The sequence below is a fragment of the Halyomorpha halys genome, unplaced genomic scaffold (assembly GCF_000696795.3).
Source record: "Halyomorpha halys isolate HHAL.00 unplaced genomic scaffold, Hhal_1.1 Scaffold256.1, whole genome shotgun sequence".
Classification (NCBI taxonomy): Eukaryota; Metazoa; Arthropoda; class Insecta; order Hemiptera; family Pentatomidae; genus Halyomorpha; species Halyomorpha halys.
Genome location: NW_027108006.1, coordinates 298,284 through 315,033, shown reverse-complemented (window position 1 = coordinate 315,033; position 16,750 = coordinate 298,284). Strand labels below are relative to the sequence as shown.

Here is a 16,750-nt window from a genome sequence, read left to right as displayed (position 1 = left end):
GTCTAGTAACTGCCCACAAAATATCGGTAGCCTCTAAAGCCGAATCAGATTAATTTTAGTGGATAATAGATGGTCAATATCATGGTCACATAACCCATTAGCAGCTATTAGTGGAGATATTAAAAAGGTAATTATTTAATAATAAGTAAAAATAACTGTCATGAAGAGTTGGTCATTATTCATATTTAAAAAAAAATGATTTTATTATAAATTTTGTTTGAAAAATTAATTGTGAAAGTCTTGGGACAGAATTGAAACTTATAGAAAATTAAATAATGCATTAAAAAATTATATGGGCCGCCGGTAGCTCAGTGGTTAAGACACAATCTTACCAATCTGATGTCTATTGGCGGTGCCGGTTCGAATCCGGCCTGGGATATTGGCTTTTTTCATTGAGTGGCGGTCCCACAAAATGAAGAAATTTGACCCCCAACTATGGTTAGGCAATATAGGACTCCAATGGGAGTCTTGGCCAAAAAGAAAAATATATATATTATAAAAATAATTAAACCTTTTATTTATTTCATAAATACATTATTTGAACGGTTCCTAAGTCCAGATACAATGAATGATCATGTATTATAGGTATTTATAAGTAAAGTTGGAGGGGAAAAGAGTTTTTATTACTTTTTGTTGACAATGTTTTAGACATCATTTTACAATTCAAAATCAGCATTTTATTTTTATTTTTCTTAATTTACTCCTTATGTTACAGGTTCTGAAGGATATGCCTCGTATTAAGGGAAGGCCAGGTGAAAGCTTACGTCCACTCGACTTTAACCTGTTGAAAGCAGAATTGATTGAACGCCACCCACATGCCACCGATAAAGATGTCATCAGTGCTGCTCTGTACCCTGCTGTTACTGAAGATTTCCTCAACTTCAAACATGAATTTGGACCTGTTGACAAACTGGATACTAGGGTGTTCCTCATTGGTCCCAAGATTGGAGAGGAACTTGAGGTACTATTAACTTTTTTTTTTAACAATTATTGTTTTAATATATACTGGTTATGACATCTGTAGATCTCTCTCAATCAAGAGTTTACCATTAGGAACATCTGATACTTCAATATGAATTATAGATGCCTGTTGTCCCAAAGTGAGGTGATCTGACAGGATTCCCTTTTAATCGTTTGGCTCGAAGCATATCTTGCAATATTTTTCACCATTATTCTCTTTAGGTCCTTGCTCAGTAGATACTCTGTAAGGTTTTCGCTTTCAGTCAAGAGGTTTTACAGTATTATTTGCTGTAGGTTCTGGCGAAAGAACAGAAGTCATTGAAAGGAAAAGTAATCCAGAGAAGGCTTTGTGGAGTAATAATACAGTTTAATTTATCCATAAATTGAAATAGAATATACTGGTCCACTCATGTGTGTTATTACTCATTGTATCCTTAGGAGGTAGATCTGTGAGGTAGATCCGTGAGGTGGATTTACCTTAATTTGTCAAATTTGTGCTAGTGGCACTTCTTAGCTTAAAAATGCCTTTGATGCTACGTATAAGTGTTAGGTTTTAGAGGATCAGAAGATTCTATTGTATAATTTTCATTTATTCAAATAATATATTTAGGAATATTTGGTGTAAAAAATTAAATTATTTACAAGAAATAATACATGTATTAATATACAATGTTTGTCTGATGATGTCATAGCCGCTAGGTTGTGTCATGTTAGCCTACAATGGTTCTGATGGCTATAAGAAGTTATGGTGTAGACCAGCAAATAATAGCAGTGTTGTTACAAGATTATTTATACACAAATTGCTTATAAACAGCTCACCATTAGTTGGAAAATCCAGTCAAAATCTTTGGATTTTCTCCCCTTCCCCTGAACTTTACCTTTCCCCCAAAAGTTGTATCCACACCCCTGTGTGCTTAAATTTAGTTTTTACACTGAAATATAATTGTTCTAATAAATTTGAGTTTCTTCTAGGTAACAATCGAAAAAGGTAAAACTTTGGCAATCAAATTGTTGGCCATGGCTGAAGATCTGACTCCTGCAGGAGAGAAAGAAGTGTTCTTTGAGATGAACGGCCAACTTCGGTCTGTGTTTATTAAGGACAAGGAAGGAGCTAAGGTGAGTTTTTATGCTAGTTACAGTAACATTTTTATTGAGATCACTTGTTTTTAGGGAGATTTTTTATTCCAGTATACTCCCAATATACTTTTGATATTTTATGATTTTTTACTTTATTAGTTAACGGTTTGTTAATTTAATTGTTTATTATGTAGCTTGTTTTGAGAGTTCTACAATAAACAAAGTTCATATTTTTATTTAATTATTAACTTTTTTGTTCAATGACCATAAAGATTTGTCAATAAAATTTATATTTTTTTATTTCAGTCTAGTATCAATCTTATGAGATGTAAATAGTTGACAGTAGATTAGTATGGGAAGAAGATGAACGGGGATGCGGTCAGGAAAATATAAACAAATAAATAAAACTTATTGATGTTTCGACCTGAATTTCAGACCACATCTCCGAACATCTTCATAATATTTTTATATATTCATATATCCATTCCTCATGTCCAATATTATATATCCATAATTTAATTTTTTAATTTTTTTTTTTTTTTTAAGGGGTGACCATTTTATATACTAGAGTATGAATGTTACAATGGACAATTAATACTTTTAGGCATTGATAGTTTTATATTTGAAAGGGATCAATATAGAATGAAGGCAAAAAAATCTAATTTTGAAAATAATATTGGACATTAGGAGTGGTGTTATAAACTTTGATGTGGAAATAAATAATTGACTTAGAAACATTTCTTAGTTTATAATTATTGAAATAATTATGAAAACTCTTATGTTTTATAACATTAGCAATCACATGACAATTGTACACACACTGACCCCATAGGATCATGGAAACCTTCTCAATTGTTACTATTGATAATCGATGCAAATCACTACAAGTGGATAATTAAGTATGTACAGATGTTAGACTGAAATAAAGTGAGAATATCCTGAGGATAGTACACCCCAAAATGTTCGGTGAAGCAATATAATAAAAATTAGGATAATTGTATGAGAAGAACTGTTTTTTTGACGCTAATTAGAAATCGAACTTTATTATTTCTGTAAAATCAGATGATACTTTTGTAAAAAAATTTTACACATCTCAATTTCAAATTTCTTCCAGGAATTGCACATCCATCCTAAAGCTCAGAAGAGTGCTAAAGGACAAGTTGGAGCACCAATGCCAGGAACAGTGATGGAAATCAGAGTGAAACCTGGTGATGTTGTCGAGAAGGGAGCTCCATTAGTTGTCCTCTCTGCAATGAAGATGGAGATGGTTGTCCAAGCTCCCATTGCAGGCAAGGTCGTGTCTCTTGAAGCTACCGTCGGCATGAAACTCGAAGGAGATGATCTCCTCCTTACTCTTGAATAAAAGCTTCCTCAGCTTAAAAACTGCTTATAATGTGATTATCTGAAGAAACGGAAGACTTCTTTTTATTTATGTTTATGGAAATTTGAAAGCAATTATCAATTGCTTATCTTTTAAAGACAGTGATAGATTTATCAATGAATCATCTACGAAACACCCTAGTTTTGTACGAAGCGGCTTGAATTTTAATATCATTGAAATATGTCTATTTTCATTGACTCTCTCTTTCAGTTTCATAAGTTATTTATAATTTAAAAGTAATATTTTATTGTATATCAATCTTAATAAAATTCAGCATATTTTGTTATTGGCTAAAAGTGTACTTATTTTCCAATTAGCTGTAATTGAATATAAATTTTAGCTGTACTATACTTAGTTCTAAAATTGTTAGTTACGAATGTAATAATAGAATTCCATTCCATTATAGTTAGTTTTACCTTATACTGTTACAACTTTGCAATAGTTTATAATTAAGTTTTAATATAGTTTTAATTTAAAATATATATATCAAGTTATACATTTTAAAAAGAGAGGCTGTTGATGATATGGGATGCAGTTTTGTAATCAAATTGTACATTCCCCAATTTCTGTTGTAATTATCAAGCAATGTTTGTAAAAGTTGTTGTTAATTATTTATAGGATGGTAAATTAAATGGATAAACGGAATATAATTAGTTAAATCTAGTCAGTTATTAATTGTATTTGGTTGTTTAAATTTTTTGTGTCCAGAGGTTACAGTCTGTTATTGATAGTTATTTTTTTAAAAGATCCAAAATGTAAAAACTTGAATAATTTTATCAAACATGTTATAGTTTTTCTATTTTAAATTTAATTTGTTTTATTTTTGTAATGAGGATTGTTTGTTTTATACACATGATCTTTGTTGTTTGCTAAATATATTTTTCTAAGTTTACTTGCCTTTATTTTGTTTTTCCCTTGATCATCAAAGAGCTTTATTGCAGACTCATTAACTGCTATTTGTATTTCTCATCTTATTTCCTGTTATTAGATATATTCATCTAGTTCAAGTAGGAGCAGTTGTATAAATAAAAATAAATTTCTTATTTTTAACTTAACTTTTGTGTTCTTTAGAGCACAAATACTCAGATTTGAGGTTTATTTGTAATCTGGTTGAATTTACATGTACTAGTTTATTTATACAGCAGCTTGTCAAGAATAGTGATACAAAATAAAAATGCATTTTAACAATACTATAAAAATTCTCATTTAAGGTACAATGCTACTAACTCCAAGGACCCAAGTTCGAATCCGGCTGGGCAGAACATTGTTTTCTGTTACACTTTAGCATCACTGTGGGTTCTGGAGGCCTCCTGGGGTGCACCCAGCCTCATAGACTGGGTACCCTTAATTGGGTAAAAATCTTTGGGTAAGAATCAGAGTCTAATTCTGACCAAATCGCCTCCTTGCACAACTGTTGGTCTAGTAACCATGAATTTGTGGACATTGTCTGTTTCCCTCCGCAGTTATGGTTGGAGCCTTTTATCCCTCTATATATTTTTAGATAGGTATTGAACAGTTTTTTTACATTTTTGACCTCAAAGAAATAAAGCGCTTCCTTTTGTCTATTTTTATTCAAAAATAAATCAATTTTGAAAAAAAAAAAAATGTTGCATTGCCTGTTTTTCCTCTGCATCCTTCAGATACTGAAGCTTTAATTACTAAAATTATGTAGCCAAAATATTACCCACATCCAATCAGAAATTAGAAAAAAATATATATTTTCTGGAAAACTCTGAGGAGTAAGCCAAATGCAAAATTAAGTATAGTAGAAACTAATAGTTAAAATCGCCATAGATAATACCTTAATTTAAGAATCCACTTGAATAAATATTGTATCTGGCTATTTATTTCAACTGTAGCTAATTTACTTAAAAATATTACTTAAAAATTTTCTGAATATATCTGTTATTTACCCATACATGATTGTAATTAGAGTAAATTGGGCAATTTGAAAAGCAATTAGCAACCTCTACCTTACCGTTTACGTGAACAAGCTATATCTATTTTGAACAGAAAAATACGATACAAATTGTATTTAAATAACCGTTCTTATCCAATTTCTTATTTATATTTTTTAATTGAATTTAGCAGTTAATGTTAATTAATTTCTCAGCTAATTGAAAAGTAAAAAAAAAAAAAATTTGTAATAATAATGTTTAATAAATGTTACCACCGAAGTTGGAAACCAGGCATTCTGTGAAATGCCTAAACTAGCTGTCAATGTATAAATTCATTCATATTTCACATGTTTCCTTGGCATTCTATATAATCCCAAACGAAAAACCAGAAAAGTATGAACTACATATCTGAATTGTTTAAAATATCACATGGCAAGGCACATAACTTTTAAAGCACGCTCCAAGCTTAGAATTTGTCAATTGCAGTTAACAGTTTGTTAGGGAGTGTCAAAATACACAATTTCACTTAAATCTATTTAATAAAAAATAAGTTGTTTGCTGTATGGAATTGGAGGAGCAAGCTAGTGTTGGAGGAGTCATGAATGAAAAATGATTCATGGTTTATAGATATGAAACAATTCAACAATGAACTGTCCAAAATTCAAGCTAACGCTGCAAAAACAGTATTTTCTTAACTGAAACTACTTACCAGAAGTTAGTAATTGATGTTCAAAATCCAAAGTGACTTCTAAGAAGGCATCTAGTGACTATTGGTTGTTGAATAATATTTCTCATTTTATAGAATATTTATATATGAAAAGGAAAAGTATTTAATAATTTTCATATTTCATCAATCGCCTAAATAGCATTTGTCACTTTATAAAATACCTAGGTATTATATGCAAAGGAAAAAAGGAGGTTAGATTAAATAAATATATTCTGAAAACAATTTATATTTAACAAAATTGCACCTAATCCATAAATTAACAATAAATTTGTAAGCACTTGTTTATTTAAAACTGTTAAAATAATAATTTAACCAGAAACCTTAAAATATTTGTCAAAAATAAAAATATATATATTTTTTATAGAGATGTATGTATATATTATTTATAAGATATGTACATAATTATACATCATAATATTCATAATTATACATTTTGTACAAGAGATTAAACAATATTTATATTTTAATGTATACAATGTTGATGTCAATAAACTTTTATAACAAGCTACATTTTGGATTATAACTTACAGGTTTTAAAAAGTATCTTCACAAGTAAAACATAAAATATTTAAAGGTTTCTGAAGGTAACCCTTAATTTTTTATTTTTAAAAACAGGATATTTTTAAAATTGTGTAATATTTTTTATACTTTTTTTTTGTTTTGTAAGTTTTATTAAACATTAAAATATTTATTTCTAACTACATAATTTTTTTTCTGCATAGTGATCAATTACATAAAATTTGCTACTTAAAATCTACTGCTTGTTTTTAAACACCCAGCACACACAATTGATTACAAAGATCCAGTCTCTTATTATTTCTATATCATTTGTTAATTTATTAATTAAATTTTCAGACTCTAAACTTAATTTCTTATTCTTGTGCAAAGATATCTTACAGATGAATTGCATGTAATCTTTGACTTCTACTGCTGAAGAATGTAAAATAAAAACAAAATAAAATGTACAAGTAAAATTTAAAAAAAAAAAAACTAATGTTGAAAAATAAAATACCATTACTTATTGTTGTGATTATTAAAAATAAATTTGTTCAAATAAAAATGTAATTTACTCATAATTATGTTATAGTAAATAATTTCCACTGCATACATATTTTATATAAAGTGCAAAATTATTGTAAATACTTTAACAAGTTTATTGTGTGTACCAGTGGGGCATAGTATAATCGTGAACTAAAGTATTAAAATAAAAGTGAATTTATAATTGTTATAAACCAGAATATACCTATTCAAATCAGTCTCAATAATTTTCGGCATCTTGTGTGATAAAATTAAACCAGAATAAAAACCACAGGAGGGGATATGGTAAGTCTTTTTCCTTTGAACCTTACATCACTTTAATATAAAGTAAATTTACTACTTTTGTAAACTTTTTATAATTTATTCTTATCTCTATGCCTAATAATTTACAAAAATATAAGTTGTATTTTTTTTTTTTTTTCTAATCATGTTAATGGCTGTTGAGTTTCAGTTCTAAAGTTCTCGATAATAATTGACTTTTTATTACTCTAAATTTCAACTTCATTCTTATGATTCTAAGAAGGGAATTCTCGTGGATTTCAACTGATTTCGCATCTTTATTTCTTGATTCTAGAATTTAAATAATTAATCCCTTCAAGAATCATTTTATAAAATAGAAATTAGAGATGAATTTGTCACAAATCTAAACAGTTAAAAAAATATTGTTTTGCTTATCCATCTACGTTAGAAATTATTTTTTTTAAGCAGGCACTTGAAGTTTTCAAACTCGACATGACCACCTTTTGTGGAGATCTCTATAAACTAACGTACACATCTGCTCTCAAATCACTCTGATGTTTTGAAGAGTCTCTCTAAAGCAGAAAAAGTTTCTTTGTCTTTGCTAAAGGGAGTCACAAACGATCTATCTTTAATAACTCTTCTTTAATTTGATGGTTACCCTTGTGTCAACATTTCTTTTAAATTTTTTCTAAGTATCTTTCCTGTTAGATTTTTAGGTATGGCTTCTATGAATACGACTTCTGATATTTGCTTGTACTCTGCCACTTTAGCAGCTACGTAATCTTGAAGCTCCTTGGTTGTCGGTTTCTTTTTTGAAGGAACGACAAATGCTACTGGGACTTCACCAAATCTCTTGTCCGGTCTACCAACCACTCCACAATCTGCCACACCAGGGTGCTCTCTTAAAATTTCTTCCAATTCTAATGGTGCGACCTGGAGAAAAAAATTAAAATTAAAATAGGATTCCGAGAAGAAAAATAATTGTTAACAGATATTATTAATGAGAAATTATAAATGATGGTTTCTCAGGTGTATTAAATTTCTGAGTTACTGTTTGGAATTTCAATCAATATGTACAAAAAACAAAACTTAAAATTTAAACTAGATACTTTGGCCCAACCATCTAGGTTATCTTAAGGAAAGACATTAGTCCAGTATTAATAATTTACTCTTTACTATTTTGAACTACTGATCAAAATATTGTCCAATAGGAATTACAAACTGTGAATACGAAAATTAATGTCATAAAGGCAAAAGTAATACAGATAAGCAAATAACATAGGAGAGCAATGAGAGTACTTAGGATTAAGAGGGTCAGGCTTGAACAAGTTGAAATATTTAAGTATCTTGGTGTTCATCTATATGAGTTATGGAACATGCCAAAATGATTGTTGTTTAAATAGTGGCTTCTTCAATAGAAAAGAAGTGAGGAAGAAAATCTAAGTAAAGATATATGATTCCCTCTTATCAGTACTATTTAGAAATTCCTCTGAGTTCTATAAAATAACTATAAAACATAAAGGACAGATCCAGGCAATGGATATGCAATATCTGAGGAAGATATCTCATCAAACTGTGATAGAAAAATACCAATTAAGGATGCTTGGCCATCTCAATATATAGGAATGAGGTCCAGAATTACATGAGAGTATTAAGTAAGTTTTCTGTAAGAGAGCCTAAAGCTGGGAAGAGAGAAGATTTGTGGAGGACAGGAAAGCATGGAGGTATAAGCAGATATTTCACACTGCTATGTCATCAAGAAGAACAGAATATGATGATAATATTGCTAAAAATATTAGAATAACATCATACATGGTACAACCGGCATCATTAATAAAATTTTATAAGTATGACATTATTTGGCCTGTACTGTGTTACCTGGAAATTGTGACAAATGTTATTCCAGCCTATGATTAAATTTAAACAATCCAATTAGGCTCATAAAGCAATTATAATTTTTTTAGCCAATCTTTTTATTGAATTATCTCCTCTTACCTGGAATCCTTTGACTTTGATTAATTCTTTGATTCTGTCTACAATAAACATCTGCCCGTCTTTATCAAAGTAGCCGACATCACCTGCAACAATCATTGGACGTTTCTTCAAAAAATTTCAATATTTGATTTAACAACTACTCAAGTAAAATAAACTACTTTAAGAAATTTTTATGAATAAACCTAAGTTACAGTGTTTGATAATTAGATATTATAAAATTAGGTTGACTTAAGTTGCTTTTAAAAAAATAAAACTGAAAATTAATCATGATTGTTCGACAGAATTCAAATTGTGGTAACACAGATTGCCTCTGTCACAGGATAAATCTCAAGAAGAGGTAATAAGCAATTTATAATATATTTTATAATAATTAATACGTTTAAAAAAATACATAATGAAGATGATAGTCACGGGCGCAGTTAGAACAAATTTTTTTTTTTTGTTTTCTTGTTACCACACCCCTAAATATATCCTCCATAATTTTTATTGATACGGTCAATTATTTATACATATAATAAATTAAATTAAATCTCTTAATCATTCACCTGTATGAAGCCATCCATCAATGATGGTTTCCTTAGTTGCTTGTTCATTTTTATGATAGCCATCCATTACCTGTAATAAATAAAAGCATATCTTAAAAAGTAAATAAAAATTGTTGTATTTGTTGTAGTTGCAAAGATTTATAACAAGTGAAATGAAATAAAGAAAATTAATTTTCATTCTGTTACCATTCTCAGCAAAGAATAACACAGTTGATTAGAAATCCAAAAAATAGATAACAGAACACATAAAAAAGATGCAAAATAGTTCTCAACCATGTAAAACAATGAATAAAAAAAATACTGAAGGAGTACACTTGAAAGCTTAACGTAAAGAATGGATTTCTCAGAATCGTAAAGTACAATGCTCTTTTTGTAACAAAAGGTTTGATATTATTTCAGAAAATGAAAAATAATAAAAGCAAAAGACTGACTACTAAATTCCACTGAAGGACTTATTAAACTTATAACTTGATTATTATTTAAGAAATAATAAATTTAAAATTAAATTATAACATATATTATTATTTTCACCTGTGGCCCACGGACACATATTTCTCCAGGAGTACTTGAATCTTTTATCTTGCCTGTTTCAGTATCAACTATTTTTATTTCTGTGTTTGGGACGATGTGGCCAACAGAAATTAAATTTGTTGAGGTATTTTTGCTAACTGTTATAACTGGTGATGCCTCAGTCAAACCATAACCTAAAAAATAATTGTATTATTGAATGTTGTTGAAACTATTAAAAACTTAACTACAAAATTAGAAAAAAAATTCTTGTTCTTTTATATAAAATTCTGCAAATAACATAATTTTTCCTTGAAGAGTGTCCATTACCCTAGCTTTTTCAAAGATTTTTTTATTTAAAATAATTTTCAGCTAACTCTCAGGATTTTTCAATATTAAAATATATATTTATTGAATTCTTAAAAAAATTATTTCAAATAATTTATACAATTGAAGTAATAAATTGACTTGAGTTTAACACCTCACTTTAGCAGATCGATAGGTTTAAAATTATTGTTAAGAATTCTTTCAAGGTATTTACACTTAATGAAATAAATAATAAAAATTGTACATCGTCATACAAATGCAACTAATCATTACAATAGTTTTTTTATTTGAATCACTCGAATGAAGGATTAGATAAATATTAAAATAAAAATATAAAACTATAAATACCAGAAAGAAGGCGTAATGACTTCTTCTTCTCAAGCAATTTATTTGCATCGGTTTGGGATACAGCAGCTGCACCATTCATACAGAATCTCAAAGTGTCGAGATGAGATGCTGTCACAGCAGGATGGTTTGCTAAGAACTGCACCAAAGGTGGAACAACATGTGCTAGTGTTGTCTAAAATGAACAAACAATAATACTTCAAAATTAATATTTAAAAAAAAAATTTATTTAGTAAACTTTCTCTAATGATGTCAGACATTGAAAAATTCCATTCAAGATAAAATTTACACATTTATTTTTACAAAAAGACTTACAAAGCAACAATCAATTTTAATATTACAAGGAAAAGAGTAAATAGGTTTGTCCAACCTATGTGTGCCTTAGTCATTACCACATTGAATGGACAAAAATAGCTTGAGTGAAAATTATATGCATCAGTACGACAACTTAGGGGTTAAAGATAATGATAATTTAAATATTCAATGTGAATCAAAACATTGGCATACTTTAAACTGTCATTTATCATTGTATATTTATTTCGACTACAACCCTTACCATTACTTATATCATGTCATATAATTTTATATAATAAAAAAAAATCAGAACCTACCTTTTGCTCTTTGAGAGCCCTGAGGTACATGTCTGGTTCGAACCTGGGAAGAGTAAGCAGCTTACAACCTTTGCTCAGGTAAGAGAGACTACCAATTACCAAGCCATATACATGGAAGAACGGTAGTACACAAGCAATTATGTCTTGATAGTCAGCTGAAAATTAAATAAAAATAAAATAAATTCAATCTGTTAATGGTAATTAAAAATAAATATATATATCATCAACCCTTAAGTTTTAAAAGTGGTGGCAAACATCATATTTAAAACTTAACGGTTGCTACAAAATTTCAGAATCCTGGAAGTAATTAAAATTTCTCTATTTCTGTCTTTAGTAATAGCTTTTTTTGTCTACGATAATGAATTTTTTTTTCTATAACGTATTTTGAAATATCCTATACTCTCTTCTCACAGAGTAAAAGATTAATTTAAATAATTTTTGTAAATATCTTTTTCCCAAAATATGAATAAAATAAAGTTAAAGAATATTTGAAGATAAAAATGTTGTAGTGGGACAGCCATGACAATGAGAAACGTTTCAATATAATTTATCACATCTATCAAAAAGAAATTTTTCCTGAGATCATTTTATAACTAACATGAATAAATACTGACTTTGAAAGCATTAGTCAAGAGGGACTTGAAAATTACTGGCTGTTTGAGAATCATCCATATCATCCGTCAGTGTTAGTTCAATCATTTGAGTGTAAATCATAAAAGACATCAGAAATGTTTGTTATGACAAAGTTGAAGTAGTATTTAAGTTTCTTTGACACACCCTGTTTGATTAAAGACAGTTAAACATTTGTTTACAAATCCTCTATTGCACCTTACCTGTGGTTTCAATTATTGGACTAGTTTCTGGCGTATCGACTTGTACAATATTTGAAATAATATTTCTGTGCGTCAGGCGGACTCCTTTTGGAAGACCAGTCGTACCTGAGGAATAGAGAAGTAATGCAAGATGGTCAGGATCTACTTTGACCTAAACAAAAAAAATTATCTATGATAATATTTATTTTAAACAAATACCTTAATAACACACACTAAATAAATATATTGCATCTTTAGAGTAATATGGATAGAAGTGGAAATTTTTTCATAAAAATGAGATAATAATGCTTATTATTCCTAAAAGTAACTCTATTTAGAGTGGGCACAGCATATTTGTAACTCTTCCCTGCGGTGGATGTATGTTCGAAGCATTATCTTCAGTCCTTTCTCTGATGCTATGAAGTCAGAATGGACAGCTTATCATTACTTTTAGTAAATTGAATGTGGAATTACATAGACAGAGAAAGAACAACAAAATTACTTTTGTGTCTGAAAAATTATGAAAATTTTAGGGAAATAATAATAAATTTGCATATTATGTTCATTAAACTACTTAATAAGAAAAAAAAACAAAAACGAATAAATCATAGAATATACAAAGTATAGATGAAAATATTTTAGTTTGTTGTGTAATTGATATTATTTTTGCCAGACATTATTTTAAAAATTTTAAATGTATATTCTCAACAAGTTATAAATTTGTACTTGCTTTAATGTTCCTCCAAAGATGCAATATGAAAATGAAAAAAAAATAAAAATAAAAACCAATACACTTTCATTTGAGAAATAAATTTTACTGTACATAAACCATACTTCAAATGAAAAAATAAATTTTGATATTAAAACAAGTAAAATCATTACTAATTTTTTTAACTAATTTTAAAATAATATTTTCAGTGTCTGCTCTCAGTATTCAGTAAGAAACCAGCACAAATCCATATTTCATATTCAGTTTTTGTACTGTTAATTCTGATCAAATAAAAGTAATACTGACCTTATCTACAGCTTTCTGGTCATCATCATCGACCATGAACAACTCCATGAATGATTGAATGCCATCAGGGACTTCGTCTCCTGGTTGATGTATCACGGTGATAATGGGTTTCTTGTCCATTTTGCTCACAGCGGTTTTAACTTCATCCAACTTCAGCATAAATGTCAGCACTAGAGCTGAGTCGGAATTGTTAATCTGGTAGCCTATTTCCTCTGTAAACAGTAAAAGATATTTTATGAAAAAATTAAGAAACCATAAATCAATGAAAAGTTAAATTAAAAAAAAAATTAATTTAGTTAATTAATTATATCAATAAAACATTAATTGGTTATTTTGAAAAAGTTCATCTATATAACATACTAATGGGATTATGAGTGCCATAACTTTAATTCCTAAAATACATGCTGTTAAACTATTATAATAATTAATGAGGTGTAGATAGTTGACCGTAGATTAATGCTTGAAGAAGTTTGTCGGGGGTGCAGTCAGCAAAGAACAACATAAAAAAACAAAACCATAGGCATAAAATAAATAAATATGGTTTTGTTTATTTATGTTGTTTTTTGCTGACTGCACCCCCAACAAACTTCTTCAAGTATTATAATAATTGAATGGAATATGGTCCAAGTGCGGTAAAAAAAAAACTCAAATAGTAGATAATTATACTATTTTATTGAGCCAACGTTTCGCCCCATGTTGCAGGGCTTTGTCAGGGCTAAAAAAGATACAAACACTATAGTTACAAAAAGGAAAAAGAAAAAAACATAAGTGTAAAATAACAGGGGTATAAAATGAAAAGTAAGATATAATAAGAAAAATTAAAGGTTGTAAATAGTAAATAAAAAGGGTAATAGTAACAGATAGATAAGAGAGAAATATTAAAGAAAGTACAAATAAAGAGATGAAAAAAGAAAAAAAAATACAAATCAAATGATGAGACAGAGTTCATACCTGTTTTGACGGCAGTCAAAGACAAGGTGTCAGTTTGTATTGGGAGGAGTGGGGATGGCAGTTATGCCACAATACGAAAATAATTTGTAAAGTAAACATAGTAAAAAAGTATTTAAATTAGGTGAACAATAAATCTTAATATACATAATAGGGGGAAAAGAAATATTAATAAAAAAAAAAATAAAAAAAAAATAAATAAATAAAAAACAAAACAAAAAAAAAAACAACAACAGAAAAGCAAAGGAAAAGTAAAGTATAAAATAATAAGATACAATGGGTGTGAGAAACAAAATATACCAAATGAGCGGGGATACAGAAAAGTGTAAAATATAATAGAAAATTAATAATAAAGTAATTAATATAAGTACACTTAAGAACGTAACACATGAATATAAATTAAAAGATAGATACATGAATCTAAATAAAACAGGAAGGATAGTGAATATAAAAAAATATATATATCCTTTTTATTTACTATTTACAACCTTTAATTTTTCTTGTTATATCTTACTTTTCATTTTATACCCCTGTTATTTTACACTTGTGTTTTTTCTTTTTCCTCTTTGTAACTATAGTGTTTGTATCTTTTTTAGCCCTGACGAAGCCCTGCAACGTGGGGCGAAACGTTGGCTCAATAAAATAGTATAATTATCTACTATTTGAGTTTTTTTTTACCGCACCCAGACCATATTCCATTCATCTATACACACGGTCAATCAATAATCTTCCAGTATTATAATAATTAATTAAAGAGATCAAGTACTAAAAAAAGAGAAATGAAATATTGTTATTATTTCATAGTAACAAAGTCCCTGTGAGCAGAGCCTGAGTCGAGGGCAAAACAATAAAATAGGCCCTCTTCCACTCAATATTTTTTTGTTTAATTTGTCAAAATATTAATACATGGATTAATGTATTGTACATTATAAAACATTATATTACTATTTATAAACAACATAAATATTTATAAATTAGACTATGATATGATATCATATGCAGTCAGAGCATGATAAATGTACATGAAATTATTTATTATTGATTTTTAATTCTTATTCTTTTTTTTTTACTTATTATTGATATCATAAAGCCATGACCAACAATATGTCATACATAAAATAAATTAATTTATCTATAAGATGATATTTGAGGATGCGGTCAGAAATAAATGAAGTAATTTGACCAATGTTTTAGTTAAAGTCATCCACTTCTGGTGGTAGCAAAAAGGATTTGATCCCTCAGATGATCATGAGAGAAATAGGAGAAAAAGGAAAAGAATATAATCCTGTTTTTCCAACTCCTTCTACCTTCAACTTTCATTCAAGATTTCATCAACAATATCACCATGATTAATTATAAAACAAAAAAAAAATCAGAAATTTATTTATCGTTCTGATACTAACCGTTTCCGTAGATAGGGTTGATGGTGGATACGACAAGACCGGCCCTAAGTGCTCCCAGAAGGGCGATTATGAACTCTGGGATGTTGGGCAGGACGAAGGATACGACCTGGCCTGGCCTCAACCCAGACTTGAGGTATCCTGCAGCCACTCTTCGGCTGAACTCGTCGAGCTGGCCGTAGGTGTAAGATCGGCCGGACATACAGCATTCCTGAGGAAGAAGAACAAGTATCAGCAACAGTGAGCAAGAAGTAGAAGATCGGGGAAATGGTGGAACCAGATTAAATTTAGTAGTTTTATTTATCCATATAATATGATTTTTTTTTTGTAAACAAAACTTAAAAATTCATTATTTATTTTTAATGACGTCTAGAAATAATACATATAAAATTAAAAACAATAAATCAAAGTAAATTCTATCATTATGCTCTTTAAATGTTGTTAGTAGTTCGACGCCCTCTGAACATTAATACAAATAAAACCTCATAATTTTCAAAACATATATTGTTTCCTTCTTTTAATAATGATCCTTTATAATAAACCACGAAAAAAAAAAACCTCCCATCAAAATGTGAATTTTTATATTGCAAAAAACGTAGAACGAACAAAATATTGGTTTTTAAATATAATTAACACTAATGAATTAGATTTTTTCTACGGTTCACACCATGTGAAATAATGGAACGTCCTACAAGCATTGACAATTTTTTTTCTGATATTGATAAAAAAAAACAAAAAAACAATTATATTAAGAAAACTTTTATTTATAATCTTAAAATTTTTTTCTTGAGACTGGTAACTTTTTAATAAATAATTCAAAACACCATCCAATTATAGTCTCAAAACTTTTATTTCTTTTACACGTCCAACGTTTCGGCCAATTCGGCCATCTTCAGGGACAATCTCAATTCACTATGAAACATA

The 16,750-nt window shown here is 28.7% G+C and overlaps 2 protein-coding genes across 5 annotated transcripts in view; one reads left to right on the top strand and one right to left on the bottom strand.

Annotated features, from left to right (window-relative positions):
• Positions 1-4,310, top strand: part of PCB (Pyruvate carboxylase) — a 576,937-nt gene extending 572,627 nt beyond the window's left edge. For all 4 annotated transcript variants that reach the window (XM_067046399.1, XM_067046400.1, XM_067046397.1 and 1 more), the window contains 3 exons: positions 716-961; positions 1,933-2,076; positions 3,152-4,310. In XM_067046399.1, the coding sequence (XP_066902500.1) occupies positions 716-961; positions 1,933-2,076; positions 3,152-3,400 (639 nt within the window). In that variant the 3' untranslated portion in view covers positions 3,401-4,310. The remainder of the gene's footprint in view (positions 1-715; positions 962-1,932; positions 2,077-3,151) is intronic.
• Positions 4,311-6,691: 2,381 nt separating this feature from the next.
• Positions 6,692-16,750, bottom strand: part of LOC106680339 (uncharacterized) — a 113,843-nt gene continuing 103,784 nt past the window's right edge. The window contains exons 3-11 of the mRNA XM_067046401.1: positions 15,830-16,037; positions 13,479-13,690; positions 12,485-12,635; positions 11,652-11,806; positions 11,044-11,215; positions 10,393-10,565; positions 9,862-9,931; positions 9,317-9,399; positions 6,692-8,254 (exon numbers count right to left, since the gene is read on the bottom strand). Of these exons, the coding sequence (XP_066902502.1) occupies positions 7,976-8,254; positions 9,317-9,399; positions 9,862-9,931; positions 10,393-10,565; positions 11,044-11,215; positions 11,652-11,806; positions 12,485-12,635; positions 13,479-13,690; positions 15,830-16,037 (1,503 nt within the window). The 3' untranslated portion in view covers positions 6,692-7,975. The remainder of the gene's footprint in view (positions 8,255-9,316; positions 9,400-9,861; positions 9,932-10,392; positions 10,566-11,043; positions 11,216-11,651; positions 11,807-12,484; positions 12,636-13,478; positions 13,691-15,829; positions 16,038-16,750) is intronic.